Below are 17,767 nucleotides of genomic sequence, written 5' to 3' on the forward strand. Positions count from 1 at the left end.
AGCCTAAAACTTGGTGAAAATAATGACTGCCATGGTGGAGTGACTAGGAAAAGTTTATACTTGCAGCATCTTTAATGGTTGATGTATGAATGAGGGAGATAATAGCAACACCATTTGGAATCTGAAAGAGGAAGTAAGCCCATTGCTGATTGTTCCTGCTTGCTAATTGGAGAAAATATTGTCTAGGTATCACTGACAAATGAAGTTAGTCTGCAAAATAGTGGGGGTTTTGTCACTTTGGAAACGAGCACAACCTTAGCGAGGTTAAAAAAAGTCTTAATTTTGGGGGTTTCTAGATCTATACATACACACAGAGAAATCTATACAAAAATACAGGGACCGGTCCTGTGAAATATTTACAAGACAAAAAAGTGCTTATAATGTTTGCAGACTATAACAAATTTGGAGAGTTTGCAAGGATTTTGTCAGGCAGAATTAAATTTGAAATGTCTTGGCAACTTGAGTTAGTGTCCCTTTTTAAAAAAAAAGAAAAAGCATGCAATGCTTATGAAGTTGTCGCTGGAAGTGCAAATTGTACTGTGTTTAAAAGGCATAATTAATAGCACAACTAGATAAAGAGTATTGGAAGCTCAGTTTGGAGGTTTGCAGGAAAACGTTTTCAAGTTACTCTGGGTTACATAGGTGTGCTATGCCATAATTCTGTGAAGCTGCCAAATAATACCGGGAATACAGTTAAAAGTGTGACCTTGGAGGCATATGAGGCAATTCTTCCTCTTCTCAACAGCAAAAAATAAGTACTGTTTTCAGTTTTGGTCAATGCTGTTTACTTGTGGTATGGCCTGAGAGAGCCCAGAAGTCATCCAAAATAAATCAGGACTTTTACACTTAAAGTTAGGGTGAAAGTTTCATAAAAGGGTATTTGGTCCAGAGAAGATTGAGTGGCTACAGAATGGAAGGGACTGCACTGTACTTCATGTTTGACAGCAGAATAAGAATTAACTGCATTAAACTCTAATAAGGAAGAAAAATTTGTCCAATGTAAGAATAACTAAATAGTGAAATGATCTATGGAGTTTGATTATAGAAATTTGGACGTTAAAGGTTGTATGAAATTTCTTCCCCCCTGCTTCTTAAATAGGTTGTATACTATTATATATTGAAACTTTACTGTTGAAGGAACCTTAGGAGGTCATCTAGGTTCCTTTTATAAGCTTTAATTTACTGGGGGGGGGGGGGGGGGGAGTTCCTCCTCACTGAATCATTTCTCTTAATTCTAGGATAATGGTGGTTGTGGTTCCTTAAAAGAGAAGTGGTGAGCTGATTTATTTCTGCAGGAAGTGTCTTGACAAGGAATGTACCTCCCTCTTTGTTAATAGGTGAAGATGGGAAAGGCGATGAAATTTCTAGCAGGCAGCTTTCCTGGGATACTCTGCAGGGGTTCTTTGTTTGAGCTTGTTTTCTGACTGGTGGCCGTTGGTCAAACTTTAGTTTCCATTTTTTGACTGCTGGACCATATACAGAGACTTGTATACTCTTGCAGTTTGAATGCTGTATGGGAGAGAGTGGTAAGCAATAGTTTTTTAGTCCCTCAAAATTTTTACTTAGAACAAAGTTGTTTGAGAATCAGGAGAATCTTAGGTTTTTATGCATTCTCTTTCCAGTTTGTTACCTGAAAGTGCAACTTCTTACTGCCTGTGATTTTCAGACTCCATAGTTTTCTTTTTCCAACTAATCTGAACTGTAAACTATTTGAGTAACGTTTGTGGCACAGAGAACTGTTAGTAGCTGTTGCATAAAGTCCTATATAGGATCAGCTGTATGCTGCACAGATAATATCTGCCTTTTTTTGTGGAAAGCTTGTAATCTGAATGGACCAGAGAAATGTAAAGTAGGTTAAAAAGCATGCATCTCAGAATAATCTCTGATGGTGACAAAACAATTGTGTGTGTGTGTGTATATGGTGTCTTTTTTTCCTGTGGTGTCTTTTTTTTTGATTTTTTTGAATGGGTAGTAAAATGGAGGAGAAAAAGAATGTGATAGGAATGAGGTGTGGGCAGAAGAGGATTAGACGAGCATGTGTGGAAATGAAAAGTCTGTAAGCTGAGAGTGGGAGAAGTCCAGACAAAATGAAAAAAGCTGTGTTCAAAAGTTGCAGTTTCTTCCACCAACTGAATTTTCTGCCAAATGATATATTTTTTAAAGCTTCCTTTTTGTCTTGGAAGGCTTGAATCTTTAGCTGGTAAAGAATTACCAAAACATACGTGTTCTGTGCAGACAGGTTATATTACTGAGAATCATCAATAATTCTTGCTTCTAGCATTGGTGTGGCACTAATGGACTTGTAATAGAAGCAGTAGGGTAAAACAGTATAAAATATATGGATTTTTTTGTCTGTCCTAGCATATATTCTGCTTAAATAGGTGAGAGTAAAGGCCCTTAATTCAGTGGAGCACTAAGAAAGCATAATTTTACGTGCTTTATATTCTGATCTATACTTTAAAATACTGCCTGTGTTGGTTTCCTTTGCTTAGGAGAAAAAATTTTAGAGGACTTCTGACATTTTTTTTCCTCTGATGGTGCTGCTGTTTGCCATGGGGTACAGAAGGGAGTTTAATTCTTTTGTTCTCATGGCTTTTCTCTTCTTTTTCAGAAGTAAGAAACTTTTTAGCAAGAAAAAATTGAAAAGGAAACAGAAGACTAAATTGAAAGTAAAAACACGCAACAAGGTAAGTCTGTAACTAACTTGACAAAGTTCTGACTCAGAAATGGAAGTAATTTCAATTGAGAGAAATGCAAGAAAAAATAAGTGTAACTAGCAATTTATTTGTTTAGAAAAGATAATAATAGGCCAGTATTGTTTGTTTACTGTATTCTACATGACTGTGATACCAATGTTAACCTTATTCAGCTGTGTTTGCTACTAATGATTAGCATGAAAAAATATGAACAACATTTTTGATTCTCCAGTTCCTAAACTGTAAACGTAGCTAAACATTTTGGTCTTAGAGTTAAAATTTGAGAGGTGCATATCTAGCCAACAGTTAGAGACTACTGCTGTGAAGAGTTCTGTCCATACTGGCTAAAGGAGAAAGGGAGCATTCAATGTCTAAGGAATCCAAAGTTACCTCTGAAAATTCCTCCACAATGGAACAGATGATACTTATCTGTTTCTATTAATATTTTCTCCCCATGTAAGCTCTACCCCCATCACTTTAAATGCATGGGAGCAGTATAGTGAACTTCACAAAAATGTGTATGTTTCCTTGTTGCAGAGAAGAAATCTAGACAGAAGCAACAGTGTTTTAAAGTACTGCTCTGCTGCATTCTTTCTCTATTAGCTATTATTTCTCTGTTTAAGCTAGAGTCTTGGAGAGATTTTTATGAAGGCTCACTGCAGGCACAGAGGCTTCTTCCTAGGTTCCTACTGTAGTCAGTAAAGAGAAAGTAGCTCATTTCTGGAATGGTTCCAAAGGACAGAACCACTGAAATATCCAGTAAAAACACTTTCTAGTCAGTTGAATGCCCTTACAATACAAATACACTGTAGATCAAATTGGCCATCTTATCCCTATTTGCCAAACCTTTGGGAGGGTGAAGCAAGCCCTCTATCTCTTCATTTGGTATTGCCTTTTTGGCAATAGGTTGTTCTGCTTATCTCAAGTAGTGCAGCTCCAGACTATGGTGTAGAAGGGGCTTATCTTCACTTCTGTTCTCAGTACTGTACAGTGAAATATATTTCTGGTCCAAACTGAATTTTTCAGCCCTTTCTTCAGTTGCTATGACATTAGAAGTTTTAGCCCCGTTCCCTTCATGATTTTATCAGACCCACTGTAAACACAGAAAACCAAGTTAGAAATTTGAAGAAATTTTGCAGAATGTAGTTAGTCTTTGTGCGTTCTCTCTGGTGACAGAAGTGTGTCTTTTTAAAATAAGATAACTCTTCAGCTTTGATCATTGTTACTATGTAAAGGGAACCTTGTGTTTCTGGATAGCGGTGCCCTAGTTGAACTGCCAAATAGGAAACTAAATCCAGAACTGCTGTTCTTCACAAGCTTGACAGTCAAATGTGCTTCTTGGATTTAGTTGCATTGGATAAATGGATTGACAGGATTCCTTCTGAATGGCCAAAGATGATATGAGCATATTAAAGGCTGGTTTTTGTTAGTAGTTATGGAACTGGCGCTACCTGATCATCTCTGCACCTCATGCCTATGGAGGGTTGTTTTCAAGGTTTTTCTTGGATTTTGAACAGCTTCTACTTGAAGCATTAAGTGACATTTATCTGCCTTTGAAAGGCATAATGTGTTTTTGCTTGTCTTTTACTGATGCCTCTATTCTAGACAGTCTTTGAGGCAGGCCAGGGTTGACCAGCAGAGCATTGGTGTTTGTTCCAAATGACTGAGGTACAGAAAGGCACTCCAGCATGATAGCAGGAAATTGTGTATTTCCTGAAAAATGTAGCTGAAGAGAAGGAAAGATAAAATCAATTTCATATCTTTAGGTTATCAAACTTTGTTTACTGACAAAGTGGGATGGGTTTAGTTTTTGGTTTTAGTTATTTCCTTGGTTTTTTTGTTGGTGGTTCCCCCCGCCCCATGCTTTTCAATACATCCCCATGCTAGCCCAGTGCAGAATAAGTGCAATGATAATTTTTGCACTGCAATGTCTGAAAACAGATGTGTGTATTGTCAGGAAAATACGAGTTTCCATTTCAAGCCTTAAAATAGGGCAGATTGAAAAGCCCATCACTACTGGACATTCTGAGCAGGAGGGCTTGTGTGCATCAGTTTATTTTTAAGAACCAGGGTCTTCTAGTCTGAACGGAGATGGGAGCTTTCTCTTAATATGCTTACTAGAGGCAGGGAGGGTCTTAAATTGAGGTAAAGCTGATGGAACCCAAAAATTTATTTATACTCTGCACTTACTAAAAATGATAATTGAGTCAATGAAGAAGAAAGAAAATAAAAAAAGTTATTGTTGAGCAACTGGAAGAAAATTATTTCCACCATTTAAGCATTAAATGTTGTAACATTTTAAGTATAAAACATTAATCGCTGTTTAATGCAGCCCAGTAGTTTGAGCCTTATTCTGTTTCTAAGCTGAGGTCATGTTATGATCACTTGTATTTGAACTAATGTTAACTTTTGGTTTTGTGGCTTAGTATTTTTTTTTAATGGAGGTATAAAAATTTTCCATGTGGGTGTGTTGTGTTTTTGGCTTTAGAAAATCAGTGCTGAATAGAGTGACTTTTACAGAGAAAACAATAATATGATTATTAGACGTGGGTGTAGCACTTCGGATTCCTGCCCCTGTGCCCGTTCCCCCCACCCCCCCCCTTTTTCGGCAACAAGTGTCACTAGAAAATTGTAGGCTGTTCAACTTACTTCAACACTGAATATTGCTGCTTCCTGTCCCTCCCCCCTTTTCACTCTCTGGAGTTTTCCCACTTTACTCTTAACTCATAGAAGTATTGCTTAGGACACTTAGCTGAGAGACTGGATGGGAAGCCAGAGTTCACCATCTAGTGTTCTCATAACATTATTTGAAGAATACTGAAAAACCTGAGTCTGCCAGAGACAGAGAATGTACTTCCAATCATTGGCATCCACCTGTTTAGTTTATGCAGAAGTTTTAAACTATAACTTGTTTAGCTTTATACAAATGGAAGGAATACAACCTCGCGAAAGGACGGTTCATGTAGCAGACAAATTTGTTGCAAGCTAATTATTAGATGTATAAGGTGGATCAACTGGGATAAATATTTGTATCATTAAAAACACACATAGCTTCTCAAATAATTTGGCAGTGTTTTCAATGGCTTTTGTATTATGTGGTGTTTCAACCTCAAGAGGGCATCCCTTTCTAAGAGATGTTTGAACCGTTCAAAGAAGAATTTGATGAGGTTCTGTGCTTTGTGTTATGCACTGGTTAGATCAGATGGTTATTATAGCCTTACCTATCTTTAATAAGAGATTAACTTTCCTCTCCTAGATTATAGTCTATTTCTATCACATCTGAGAATAAACTGCACTCATCAGGTTCAAGAGGAAGGAAATAAATTGGTCAGCAAATAAGCTATGTATGGATTTCGTCTCTTGGGAAAACGGTTCGTTTAGGTGTGAGACAAGTGTAAAGGAGACAAGGGTTTTGTTTTTCCCACTTCTTTACTTGAGCGTACTGGAACATTACAAAAGGCTAACTGAGGAGAGCGCTTGTGAGTCTGGTTGCTCTATTTTATGAACCAAACCTGTGCTGTTTTAACCTCTCCTACATAACGCATCCTTCCATTTAGTGGGGACTATTCATTTACAAGGACAAGCCACACATCAGGGTATGGGTATCTGCGCTTCATTCTCTCTTTCATAAGATAACCTCTTATCTTTTAGGAAAAAAAAAGCAACACACAAGAAATAAAATTTTACCTTCATGTATTAAAACTATGTTCATGATTCTTTACTTACATTGGCATTGCAATTTCTCAGACTTGCATTTAGATTTCATTATTCAGTAGTTCAGGATTAAATTGTTCTTTCTTCAGTAGCTTTTAAAATTTCAAGAGAAAGGCTTTTCTAATTTTATCTTAAATGTTTGGAGAGCATCATCTGCTTCTGCTTTCTCTACCTAAAATACAGGAAACTTTTGTGAGGGATTTAATTAGGTTTATTGCCTTTACAGATTCTCTGTCTGTACCCCTGAAAAAGATGCCTTAGTCCTTCTGACTATTGAAATGACCTTTCATCACAAATACATTTTTCCAGAACTCAAGACGGAAGATGTAACAAATACTGGGTATCTTAAGTTTTACAATGTATGTTCATCATGTATCTTGATTTAGGAAGGTGCATTTTCAATTTATGATGATACCAAGTGAAACAATAAAGACAAGGATTTCAGCTGTCCAACTTCCTTACAGCTCTTACAAAAACCACTAAATCAAAAAGCATAATTCTGTTTTCCAGTCTTGAAGCTCCATTCTTTTTGAAAGCAATAGCAATTACATATTCTGAGAAACCAAATGCTTTGGGAGAAAAAAAATGTAGAGCCTATCACCTCGTCTTCTATTCAGGCATCCTAGAAGCTGGGCTTCTAGTCATTCTTATACTTAGTGAGTGCTTTGGATTGCAATATTCCAACAGCCATTAAGAATAGGACATTGAGGTGCAGAAAAAGTGATTGTTGCTCTTCACCTTATCCACAGTTTCACAAGATGGTTCATACATCTGTGGAACTTGATGTACTTAACACTAAGGAAACAAGCTATTAGGGTGAGATTTTTTCCTGAAATAATGTATCCCATAGCTCAAGAGATCAAGTTTATTAACAATCCTAGATCTGCACAAAATTAATAACTTCCTTCACTGCGTTCTTAGAAGTAGATTAACATTTTGGGTTAAAGTTCCACTGTTTTCCTTGGCAATCTAGAAGTATTTTGTGTCAACATGAAATGCAGTGTCACTAAGAATTGTTGTAGCTTAAAATACACTTTATTAGTTTGATGTAAGAATTACTAAGTGGGGTTCTGTAGGCACAGTTAGTGGTTAGATTGTCATAATGATCTGTTCTACCTCAAAAATCTGTGAGCCAGTAGCAAGATTGTACAGGTGGTAGCATGAATCTCATATAATTGGGGAAGTTTGGATGAGGTCCCTTCCAACCCAAAGCATTCTATGATTCTATGACTCTGTAGAAGAGCAACCCGATGCCATGGCTCTCAGTTGCAGAAAAGGAAACTTCCAGCTGAGATGGGGTGTAAGTCCCGGTTTCCTAACTTGATCAATGCATCTGTCCTCAGCAAAGTTAGGAATCTGTTGTAATCTGGAAAGGAAAAAACTTGCCTCATATGGAGAAAACTTCTGATGTCTGTTTTGAATACTTTTCCACTACCACTGTTGAAGAAAAAAAAGGGGGAGGGGGGAAAAAAACAGCTCACTGAATGACCATTTGCATTAGAGGGGCAGAAAGTTTTCCTGTTTCTTTTTTTTAATCAGCTCCATCTCTGCAGTTTGTAAAAGAAATCTAAGAAAGTGGTGTTTATACAACCTGCTCATATACCTCCACTTTTGAACAGATGTTTGTTTTGAAGACCTGGAAACTATAAAGCTGCTCAGAGACTTGAGCAAATTGATCACAAATAAATCATTACTGTTTTTTTACCTTATGGTGAAGTTGGGGGCAGGGGGGAGAAATGTGATGATTTGAAGTTCCCTTCCTACTCTCCAACCAGAAACAACATGTCTTATTATTCAGCACCTTTCTTTTGCCTTGAGACATGCTAAGTATTTGTATGCTTATCCATTTAATGTTAATTCTATCAAGGTTTTTTCCTGCTCAAATGAAAGACAGTAAACAGTGAAAGCCATAATTATCCTTAAGTTTTAACCTGTTCTTACAACCAAACAACTTGTTCTACAAAAATGGCTTTATTTGGTAGCATCATAAGGCCAATATTTTTAAACTGACAAAACCAGGTAGTGAATTTGAAAATTATTCTTAAGGGACATTGTTAGGATTGCTACTACATTTGTCAAGTATTTAACAGAATGGAATATAAGATACTTTTAGTTTCAAAGAATTTACGATTCTCAGGGATAAGGTATTGTGAAGGGGAAGTGGAGGTATGAACTAAGAAATGTAAACAGTGGATTAACATCACAGCTAGGAATTAAACTCTAGTTCTGAGTTGTATATTCTAGTGCTACACTCTTCAAATAGAGCAGGGTTTTCTGGAGAATGTTATGCTGTACTGAAGTCTGGGTAGGAGATTATTGTCTATGACTAGTTTGTGCACTGTTGTACAAGAGTGAGACACTAAACACAAAGATAGAATGGTTAAAGTGTTTACTGATTAAAAGCTAAAGCATTAGGTAAGGGACTTTTTAACAGTTGTAAAGTATCGAGAATAAGGAAGGAGTTTATTTCTGAAAATTATCCAGCTTATTATTAATAGGCAAGAAAACATATTGATATTTTATCTAGCACTGTAATGTCTAAAATTATCTGTGCCGGTTAAACAATTTGGCCAACCTATTCCAAAAGAGGCTACGTGAGCTACAGAACTTGGGGTGTAAGACTAAGCTGAACTCCTGACAAGAGAGAACTGGAATGGAAACTTCACAGAAGTTATAATTACAATACATGATGCTAATTAGATAAGTGAACTTCAGATAGTTATTTCAGAGGATATTTTTCTCTTCCTGTAACTGTCAGTAAACTAGGAAATGCATGGTACACTTATTTAGTAAGTTTTTAACCCGTGCAGTTCAACTGAATTAGCTTTAAAGCTGAAAGCTGATACTGTGTGTTTGCCTTAAGAGCAGCTGCAAAAACTCTTGGGGTATGTGTATGGATATTTGACATACAGAAGAGTCATATGTTACAACCGTTTAGTTTTCTGGTGCCAAATACATTTTAAAGTATGTAGTAGCTCATTATCATTGGTATCAGTCCAAATGTATTTTAATGCAATTTGATACTGGAATAACATAGGAGGTTGTATCTTAAGTTCTTGCACTGATTAATATTGTGGGTTTTTAACAGCAGTTTTATTATTTCGAAGATACTCATGTTGAACAAGGACTAAGCTTATGTTGTCTTTCAATCAAAATGGCAGAAACTCTGTTGTGCCAAAAAAAAAACAGGTGGGGGGGAACCCCAAACTTTCAGTGTGTATGTAAGGAACTTTTTCTAGTGCTCCTTCCCCCCCCCCTTTATATTTTTGTGCTTACTGCTGACACAGGTAAGAAAAATTAACACACTGTCTGTGTTGGATGAAACAGGCTACAGAGTAAACCATTGCTTCTTAATGTTTTAGATTGCAATAATTTTGTAGTAATAATGGAAAGGAAGGATATGCAAAAATGTACAGTTAGAATAATACTATAGTCAAAAATAAAAGGAAATATGTAAACTATGAAATATTTTGAAGTTATTTTGAATTTTCTGTTAAGTTTTGTAACATATGCTGTTAAACCGTCTAATTTAGAAGCCTATGTTGTTTCTGGTAATAATAAAAAGATAAGTGCAGATAAAAATGTGTTGTGAACCATTGCTGTGTTTTGATGTACAAAGTTGTGGCTACCATATTGTAGAAAAATAAATCACCCCATTAAAACATTATCCAGTTCACTGGTTCTCAAACTTCTTTTCCCCTCTTCTCTCCTAGCTTCAAGTCCTCTTTCCCATCACTGCTCTCACAGATGTATGAGTACTTCCATTCTGATCTGTTCCAAATCACTGTAATATAATTTACTGTGTACTCTGCTGCCAAATGAACATGATCATTCGCAACATCTATTTCCCTTAAATAAAAAGAAAGAAAGAGACAAAATACCTCTGCTGTCACTGCTTCACAAGAATACAAGAAACAAACCAAAATAACCTTGTGAAGTTAGTCATGACCCTGGTTCAGTCTAGCCTAATGCTCCTTCAGATTTTGCCTTGCATGTTCAAGCAAATTGGTCCTGTACTCTTAACCTAGGCCTTCTCTCCTTATGTAGTCTCTGTGCCCTCTGTCTACGCCAAGGTATTATAGGGAATTGCTTCCTCCCATATGCCTGAAGTCCAGTTTTTCCATAGCCTGTGCTCAAACCAACCTAGTCTTTGGTAGTACACCCCCTAAGAGAAAATTTAACCCTGCCTGGGAAATTTTTTTGTTTTGGTTGTGGGGTCTTGTTTGTTTAAGTCTGCCATTCCTTCTGTCCCATCTTACTGTTGCAGAAGGGGAGAGTATGGGGAAGAACTTAAAAGATGTTTTACAAAAAAAGTTTTTTCTTAACATTTTTCCAAGTCTAATGACAGGCCCGTGAAGGCTCTTCTGTGTCTTGGTAGTGGCTGATGGTAATATACCAGTAGTAGATACCAAGGAAAGGGTGGGGCAGGGTAGTAGTTGGGTAGGGCAGTGGGTCATGGTAGTTTCGTAACAACAGTTTTCCAACCCTTACTTTGTGGATCAGGGCTTCTGAAAACAAGTTGGTGTCCTGTTACTTCATAGGTCTTGATATATTTTTGTATTCAGTAGTTTGGCCATTAGGTTTTTATTTCTTTTCTAGTTGTACAAAATTATTATCCACAGCATCCTGCCATGGGAGTTTTTGAACTTGCCATCTGTTTACATTTAATGACAAAACAGCTAATTTTTTTTTTTTTAATTTCTAATATACATTTAGCAAGTAGCTTAAATTATTATTATTTACCAGTATATTAAAGTTAGAAACTGGAATAATAAATAATGCATTTTAAAAATCAATAATAGTAATAAAAAAAAAAAAACAAACAAAACTCTGGCCCCTGTTAAGAAGGTATATCCTGAATTCTGCTAGTCTTTTGGCTGTGGTACAGGTTTGGACCATTCTGTAGCCTGAACTGCTTTCATTTTCCATTCCAGTGTCCTCATCAGTTTGAGAGGTAGAGGCTAAAGCCAGATGGAATATGTTGAAATTTCTTCCTCTTCCTCCTTTCTTACCTGCCTGAAATATAATTGGTACTTCAACAGGAAAGTTCAATCTCCAGTTTGAGAATCATTTGGTTGGCCAAAATTATTGAGACTGTTGATTACTTGTATTTAGCAGCGCTTGAAACTTAATGAACTTAAAACTAATCTTGTTTTTCAGACTGAAAACCTAGAGAGTACAATAACCATACCAGATATCAGATTACATAGCAACCCTTCAGCTTTTAATGTTTACTGCAATGTCCGCCATTGTGTGTTGGAGTGGCAAAAAAAGGAAGCATCTGTATCTTTGGCTTCAAAGAACAGTGTACAGAGTGGGGATTCGGACAGTGATGAAGAGGAGGAGTCCAAAGAGCCAGCTATTAAACTTCCAAAGGCAAGTAACTGGGTAGTGTTTAAAGTGTGCTATGTATGTGATCTAAAGTTGGTATGTTCTTTGTGGGGAATAAAGAACAGCATTATAAGCCAGCTGCTCAGAAAATAGCTGTAGTTTCATTTGTAGTCCATCTAGTCCAGAATCATCTGATTTGATGAATTAGGAAGATCTATGTACCTGCCCAAAAATTAATTTTAAAGTCAATTAAATGTTAGGTAAACACTCAACTTGCACTCCTTTAGAAGTACTGGTACTTGAAAATAACCTACAGCGTCAAAAGTCTACACAAAATGCAAATAAGGCAGCTCTTGCATCTGTCAGGCTGCTAGCTGGTATGATAAAGGGGACTTTCTCTTGCTTTACCCCCAAAAAAGAATAAATCTTTCTGCTATTGGAATTCTGTTGGTAGATTGTTTTCTAAGATGATTTGCCTGGTATACATGTAATTGCAGTCACTGTCAATTATTCTTACTACCTTATTTCTTTTAATCTTTTCCCTTTTTGGCTTTAGTGCCTTTTGGCACTGATAACTATAGATAGTAATGTACATTAAGATTTTGGACACTGTAGTTGAACAGTTAGGGTGGGTTTTTTACTATTTACTGCTTGTATGCTTATTGTAGGATTAATGGTGGAATGTCAGAAATAATCTATATAGGAGTTACTGATTTTTTTTTTCTTAATTTTTTTGATTTGCTGATTCACTTGTTTTGTACTATGTAACTTCTGTGCATTCAGTTTTGTTCATTGCTAGCTTATTTATGCTATGAATCCTGCTTCCTTTTGTTATTCTTCTGAGTCTAAAAAGAATATTCAGAGTAACTTTCTTTGTATTTGCTCTGAAAACAATACAAATACTGAATTAAAAAGGTTATTGCAGCCGTGATTAAGTAGAATCACGTTCTAGTTGCTTAGAAAATTAGAATTTTATAGATTGTGTTTAGGTAGTATTATCTAAAGGGCAAAGATGGCACTCCGGAAATAGTGGTGGAGAATTGCAGAGGAACATAACCAAGTCAAATAACTGCAACTTGATAACTGAAATTTCACGGTTGATAGCTGCAAAATTATGTGCAGTCAGTAGAAATGAGGTTAGCATTGTGTATGAACTGCATCTGACTTCTTGTGGATTGTATTAAATGAGTCAGCAAGTGTTTGTAGATGCTTTAAATTTTAAGTAAAAGGCAATGTAGCCATTAGCATTTATAAAAAACAGAATGGAGTTTTAAAGAGATCTTGAAATTAAAAGAGATTCAGAGAAGAATGAGATTTACCAGTGATATGGAAGAACACTTGCATGTGGAAACTAAAACATAGGTTATTAAAGGTGTTGGAGAGTTTATCAGAAAGAGACTTGGGAAAGTGGTGCAGTTGTAAAAAGATGGTGGCTTAGAAAAAATGGTACAGAAACCATAGGTGGGAAACTACTTTTCCCTTCTCAAAACAGAAAATCAGTGACCTATTTTGTTACATTTAATACAGCAAATTTAAAATTGATGAAAATCAGTAGGCTTTCAAGCTTCATTTTTAGCAAAGAATCTACAATATATCAAGGAGTTCAAGAATTTTTACTGATTCAGCAATGGCTTAGATGCTTGGTACAACCTCAATATTTTTAATAACTATCCAGCTAATATTGGATTGTTTAGGTCCCTCTAAGGTAAGACACTTTTTATTATTAATTTCACTTGCATTCATAGACTTGAAAAAGGCATCCACTTGGAGCTGTCTCACAGGAGTAAAACTTTTAGAGGCTAACTATGTAAATACCTTTGTATTCTGAATATCAGTGTGTCTCATGCTTTGAGTGTATTATGGTCTGGTTCTTAAGTATAATGAACAATACTGGGTTGGGCTTAGTTTGTTAAATATAAAGAGTAAAGTTACTGAATTTTCTAAGGCTTACAATATTTACTAGACTAGTTTCTGAAAGTAATTGTTAGCTTATTAAAAAGAATACTGATGTCTTTTGAGTTTGACAGTGAGGTGAAAGTCAGATTCAAAACCAGGTGTAACCAGGATTTGTGTTTTTCCAGATTCTCCAGAGTTAAACTGGTGAAGTTAGTCCTTCGTGTGTTTTTTTTTGTTCGCAAAAATTCTTCATTTAATTGAGAATAAGTTGAAAACATTCTACTTTTTATGCATCTGTCCTGTTTTCAGCTGAGATAGAGTTAATTTTCTTCCTAGTAGCTGGTATAGTGCTGTGTTTTGGATCTGGCATGAGAATAATGTGATAACACACTGGTATTTTAGTTGTTGCTAAGTAGTGTTTACACTAAGTCAATGACTTTTCAGCTTCCCATACTCTGCCAGCAAGGAGGTGCACAAGAAGCTGGGAGGGAAAATAGCTGGGACAGCTGACCCAAACTGGCCAAAGGGCTATTCCATACCATATGACGTCATGCTCAGTGTATAAACTGGGGGGAGTTGGCTGGGGGGCAGCGACCGGTGTGTGGGGACTGGCTGGGCGGCGGGTGGTGAGCGGTTGCATCACTAGTTTTTCCTGGGTTTTGTTCCTCTCTCTCTCTTGTTGTTTTCGTTTTCATCACAAATTATTATTATTATAGTATTTTATTTCAATTATTAAACTGTTCTTATATCAACCCATGAGTTTTCTTACTTTTGCTCTTCAGATTCTCTCCCCCTTCTCACTGGGGGTCAGGGGGAGGGTGAGTGAGCAGCTGTGTGGTGCTTGGTTGCCAGCTGGGGTTAAGCCACGACAGTCCTTTCTGGTGCCCAACAGGGGGCTCGAAGGGGTTTTTTTGCTGTACATGTTAAAGATTTGTGTTGGTTTTTGCAGTTTGCTGTGCTCTGCAGTGATTAGTGATGTTTTGCCTGGGAGATTTGTTATTAAAACACTGGCCTTGAGCTTAATCTGGTATTTGGGTTTTGTACTGAAGCCATTATTGTACTTCAGGTACCGCCTCATGGAGACAATTAGCAATTATAATTCTTCCTCTGAGAGGTTTTTTATGGAGGAAATACAGAGTGGCACTTTCACTACCTTCTTCTATGATGTTTCCTCCTTCATTACAACAACTTTTCAGTATCTTGAACATCCTTGGGTACTTAAGATACATGTGTTGGTATTTCTTGGGAATATTGTTTTGATTTGTCTAAGGTCAATAAGCAGTTTAAGAATATCATCCAGAGATCTGCCCCAAGGCTGGATAGTTATAAGTGGCAGGGTGTGTGGAATAGTATGGGCAAATGCCTAGGACAGTGGGCACCTCCAGTAATAACCTGGAAAGATGGAGAGGGACAAATGGTGGATGAATTGGCTGGCCAACCCCGGCAATACAAAGAAAGTCTCCCTTCCTTCCCCACCTCTCCCAGCTGTGGAGAAACTGGTTCAGCGACTCAAAGAGGATCGAACCAACTCCCGACTTGTACCGACCAGTATCTCAGCTATTAGGAGTAAGCATCCCTCTGGTCAAGAGAGAGGATATAGAGGGTACGCACCATGGGCCACCCTGTGGTTTTACCTGCATGACCGTGGAGAGGACATGAGGAAGTGGGATGGAAAAATCTACCTTGACGCTAGAGGCACCAGTATGTGAGTTCCAAGAAAAAATCATCACTCAAGGGGGTTCTTCCAGGAAAATTGCTGCTCCAGTCTCCAGTGGGCAGTTCCTCAGACAGGGTAGAAGGGCTGATCTTACCCCTGATCTCAGTAAAGGGACTTCTGATTTGTATTTACAAGTGAGTAATGAATGCTATGACCAGGACTAGAGGGGCCCTGCCTCCAGCCAGGCGGAGGAAATGGTCAGCTGGGTTTACTGGACTGTGTGGATTCAATGGCCTGGAATATCAGACCCACAGGAGTAGAAGGCTCTGGTGGACACTGGTGCACAGTGCACACTAATGCCATCAAGTTATAAAGGGACAGAACCCATCTGTATTTCTGGAGTGACAGGGGGATCCCAACAGCTAACTGTATTGGAGGCTGAAGTGAACCTATAACTGGGAATGAGTGGCAAAAGCACCCCATTGTGTGACTGGCCCAGAGGCTCTGTGCATCCTTGGCATAGACTACCTCAGGAGAGGGTATTTCAAGGACCCAAAAGGGTACCAGTGGGCTTTTGGTATAGCTCCCTTGGAGATGGAGGAAATTAAACAGCTGTCTACCTTGCCCGAACTCTTGAAGGACCCTTCTGTGGTGGGGTTGCTGAGGGTCGAAGAACAACAGGTGCCGATCGCTACCACAACAGTGCACTGTCAGCAATATCACACCAGCTGAGACTGCCTGATTCCCATCCGTAACCTGATTTGTTGACTGGAGAGCCAGGGAGTGATCAGCAAGACTCGCTCACCCTTTAACAGTCCCATATGGCCAGTGCAAAAGTCTGACGGAGAGTGGAGGCTAACAGTAGACTGTTGTGGCCTGAATGAAGTTACACCACCACTGAGTACTGCCGTGCCAGACACGCTAGAACTTCGATACGAACTGGAGTCAAAGGCAGCCAAGCGGTACGCCACAACTGATATTGCTAATGTGTTTTTCTCAATCCCTTTGGCAGCAGAGTGCAGGCCCCAGTTTGCTTTCACTTGGAGGGGCATCCAGTACACTTGGAATTGACTGCCCCAGGCGTGGAAGCACAGCCCCACTATTTGCCGTGGACTGAGCCAGACTGCACTGGAACAGGGTGAAGCTCTGGAACACCTGCAATACATTGATGACATCATTGTGTGGGGCAACACAGCAGAAGCTGGTTTTGAGAAAGGGGAGAAAATAGTCCAAATCCTCCTGAAGGGCACTTTTGCCATAAAACAGAGTAAGGTCAAGGGACCTGCACAGGAGATCCAGTTTTTAGGAATAAAATGGCAAGATGGACGTCGTCAGATCCCGATGGATGTGATCAACAAAATAACAGCCATGACCCCACCAACTAGCAAAAATGAAACACAAGCTTTCTTGGGCGTTGTGGGTTTTTGGAGAATGCATATTCCAAATTACAGTCAGATTGTAAGCCCTCTAAAGTGACCCGGAGGAAGAACAATTTAAAATGGGGCCCTGAGCAACGACAAGCCTTTGAACAAATTAAACAGGAGATAGTTCATGCAGTTAGCCCCTGGGCCAGTCCGGGCAGGGCAGGATGTAAAAAATGTGCTCTACACCTCAGCCAGGGAGAATGGCCCTACCTGGAGCCTCTGGCAGAAAGCACCAGGGGAGACCTGAGGTTGACCCCTAGGGTTTTGGAGTTGGGGATACAGAGGATCCACAGCCCACTACACTCCAACTCAGACAGATATTGGCAGCATATGAAGGGGTTCGAGCTGCTTTGGAAGTGGTTGGTACTGAAGCACAGCTCCTGCTGGCACCCCGACTGCCGGTGTTGGGCTGGATGTTCAAAGGGAAGGGTCCCCTCTACACATCATGCAACTGATGCTACATGGAGTAAGTGGGTTGCACTGATCACACAACGGGCTCGAATAGGAAACCCCAGTCACCCAGGAATCTTGGAAGTGATCATGGACTGGCCAGAAGGCAAAGATTTTGGAATATCACCAGAGGAGGAGGTGACATGTGCTGAGGAGGCCCCACTGTATAATAAGCTATCAGAAAATGAAAAGCAATATGCCCTGTTCACAGATGGGTCCTGTCGTCCTGTGGGAAAGCATTGGAGGTGGAAAGCTGCTGTATGGAGTGCTATATGACAAGTTGTAGAAAGTGCTGAAGAAGTTGAATCGAGGCAATTTGCAGAAGCGAAGGCCATCCAGCTGGCTTTAGATATTGCTGACCGAGAAAAGTGGGCAGTATTTTATCTCTATATTGACTTATGGATGGTGGCAAATTTTTAAATTTTTGGATTTATGTGAATTATTTGCCTTTGCCCGACTCATCTATTTAGTACCTTTGCTAATGATGGGGACTTCTTTCTGCTTGAAATAGGGCAATTTCAGTTCTACTGACTTGATTTGCAGTTGGTCTCCCTGCCCTCAGTATTAAACTTAAGACTGGGTTATGGGTGATCTGCAGA

At 38.6% G+C, this 17,767-nt stretch overlaps 1 protein-coding gene across 1 annotated transcript in view; it reads left to right on the top strand.

Moving 5' to 3' along the window:
- The window catches only part of MYCBP2 (MYC binding protein 2), a 211,490-nt gene that overhangs the window by 25,903 nt on the left and 167,820 nt on the right, over positions 1-17,767 (top strand). Inside the window, exons 2-3 of the mRNA XM_075720658.1 lie at positions 2,612-2,687; positions 11,571-11,786. Of these exons, the coding sequence (XP_075576773.1) occupies positions 2,612-2,687; positions 11,571-11,786 (292 nt within the window). The remainder of the gene's footprint in view (positions 1-2,611; positions 2,688-11,570; positions 11,787-17,767) is intronic.

Source organism: Pelecanus crispus, chromosome 1 (genome assembly GCF_030463565.1).
Source record: "Pelecanus crispus isolate bPelCri1 chromosome 1, bPelCri1.pri, whole genome shotgun sequence".
In the NCBI taxonomy this organism is placed as follows: Eukaryota; Metazoa; Chordata; class Aves; order Pelecaniformes; family Pelecanidae; genus Pelecanus; species Pelecanus crispus.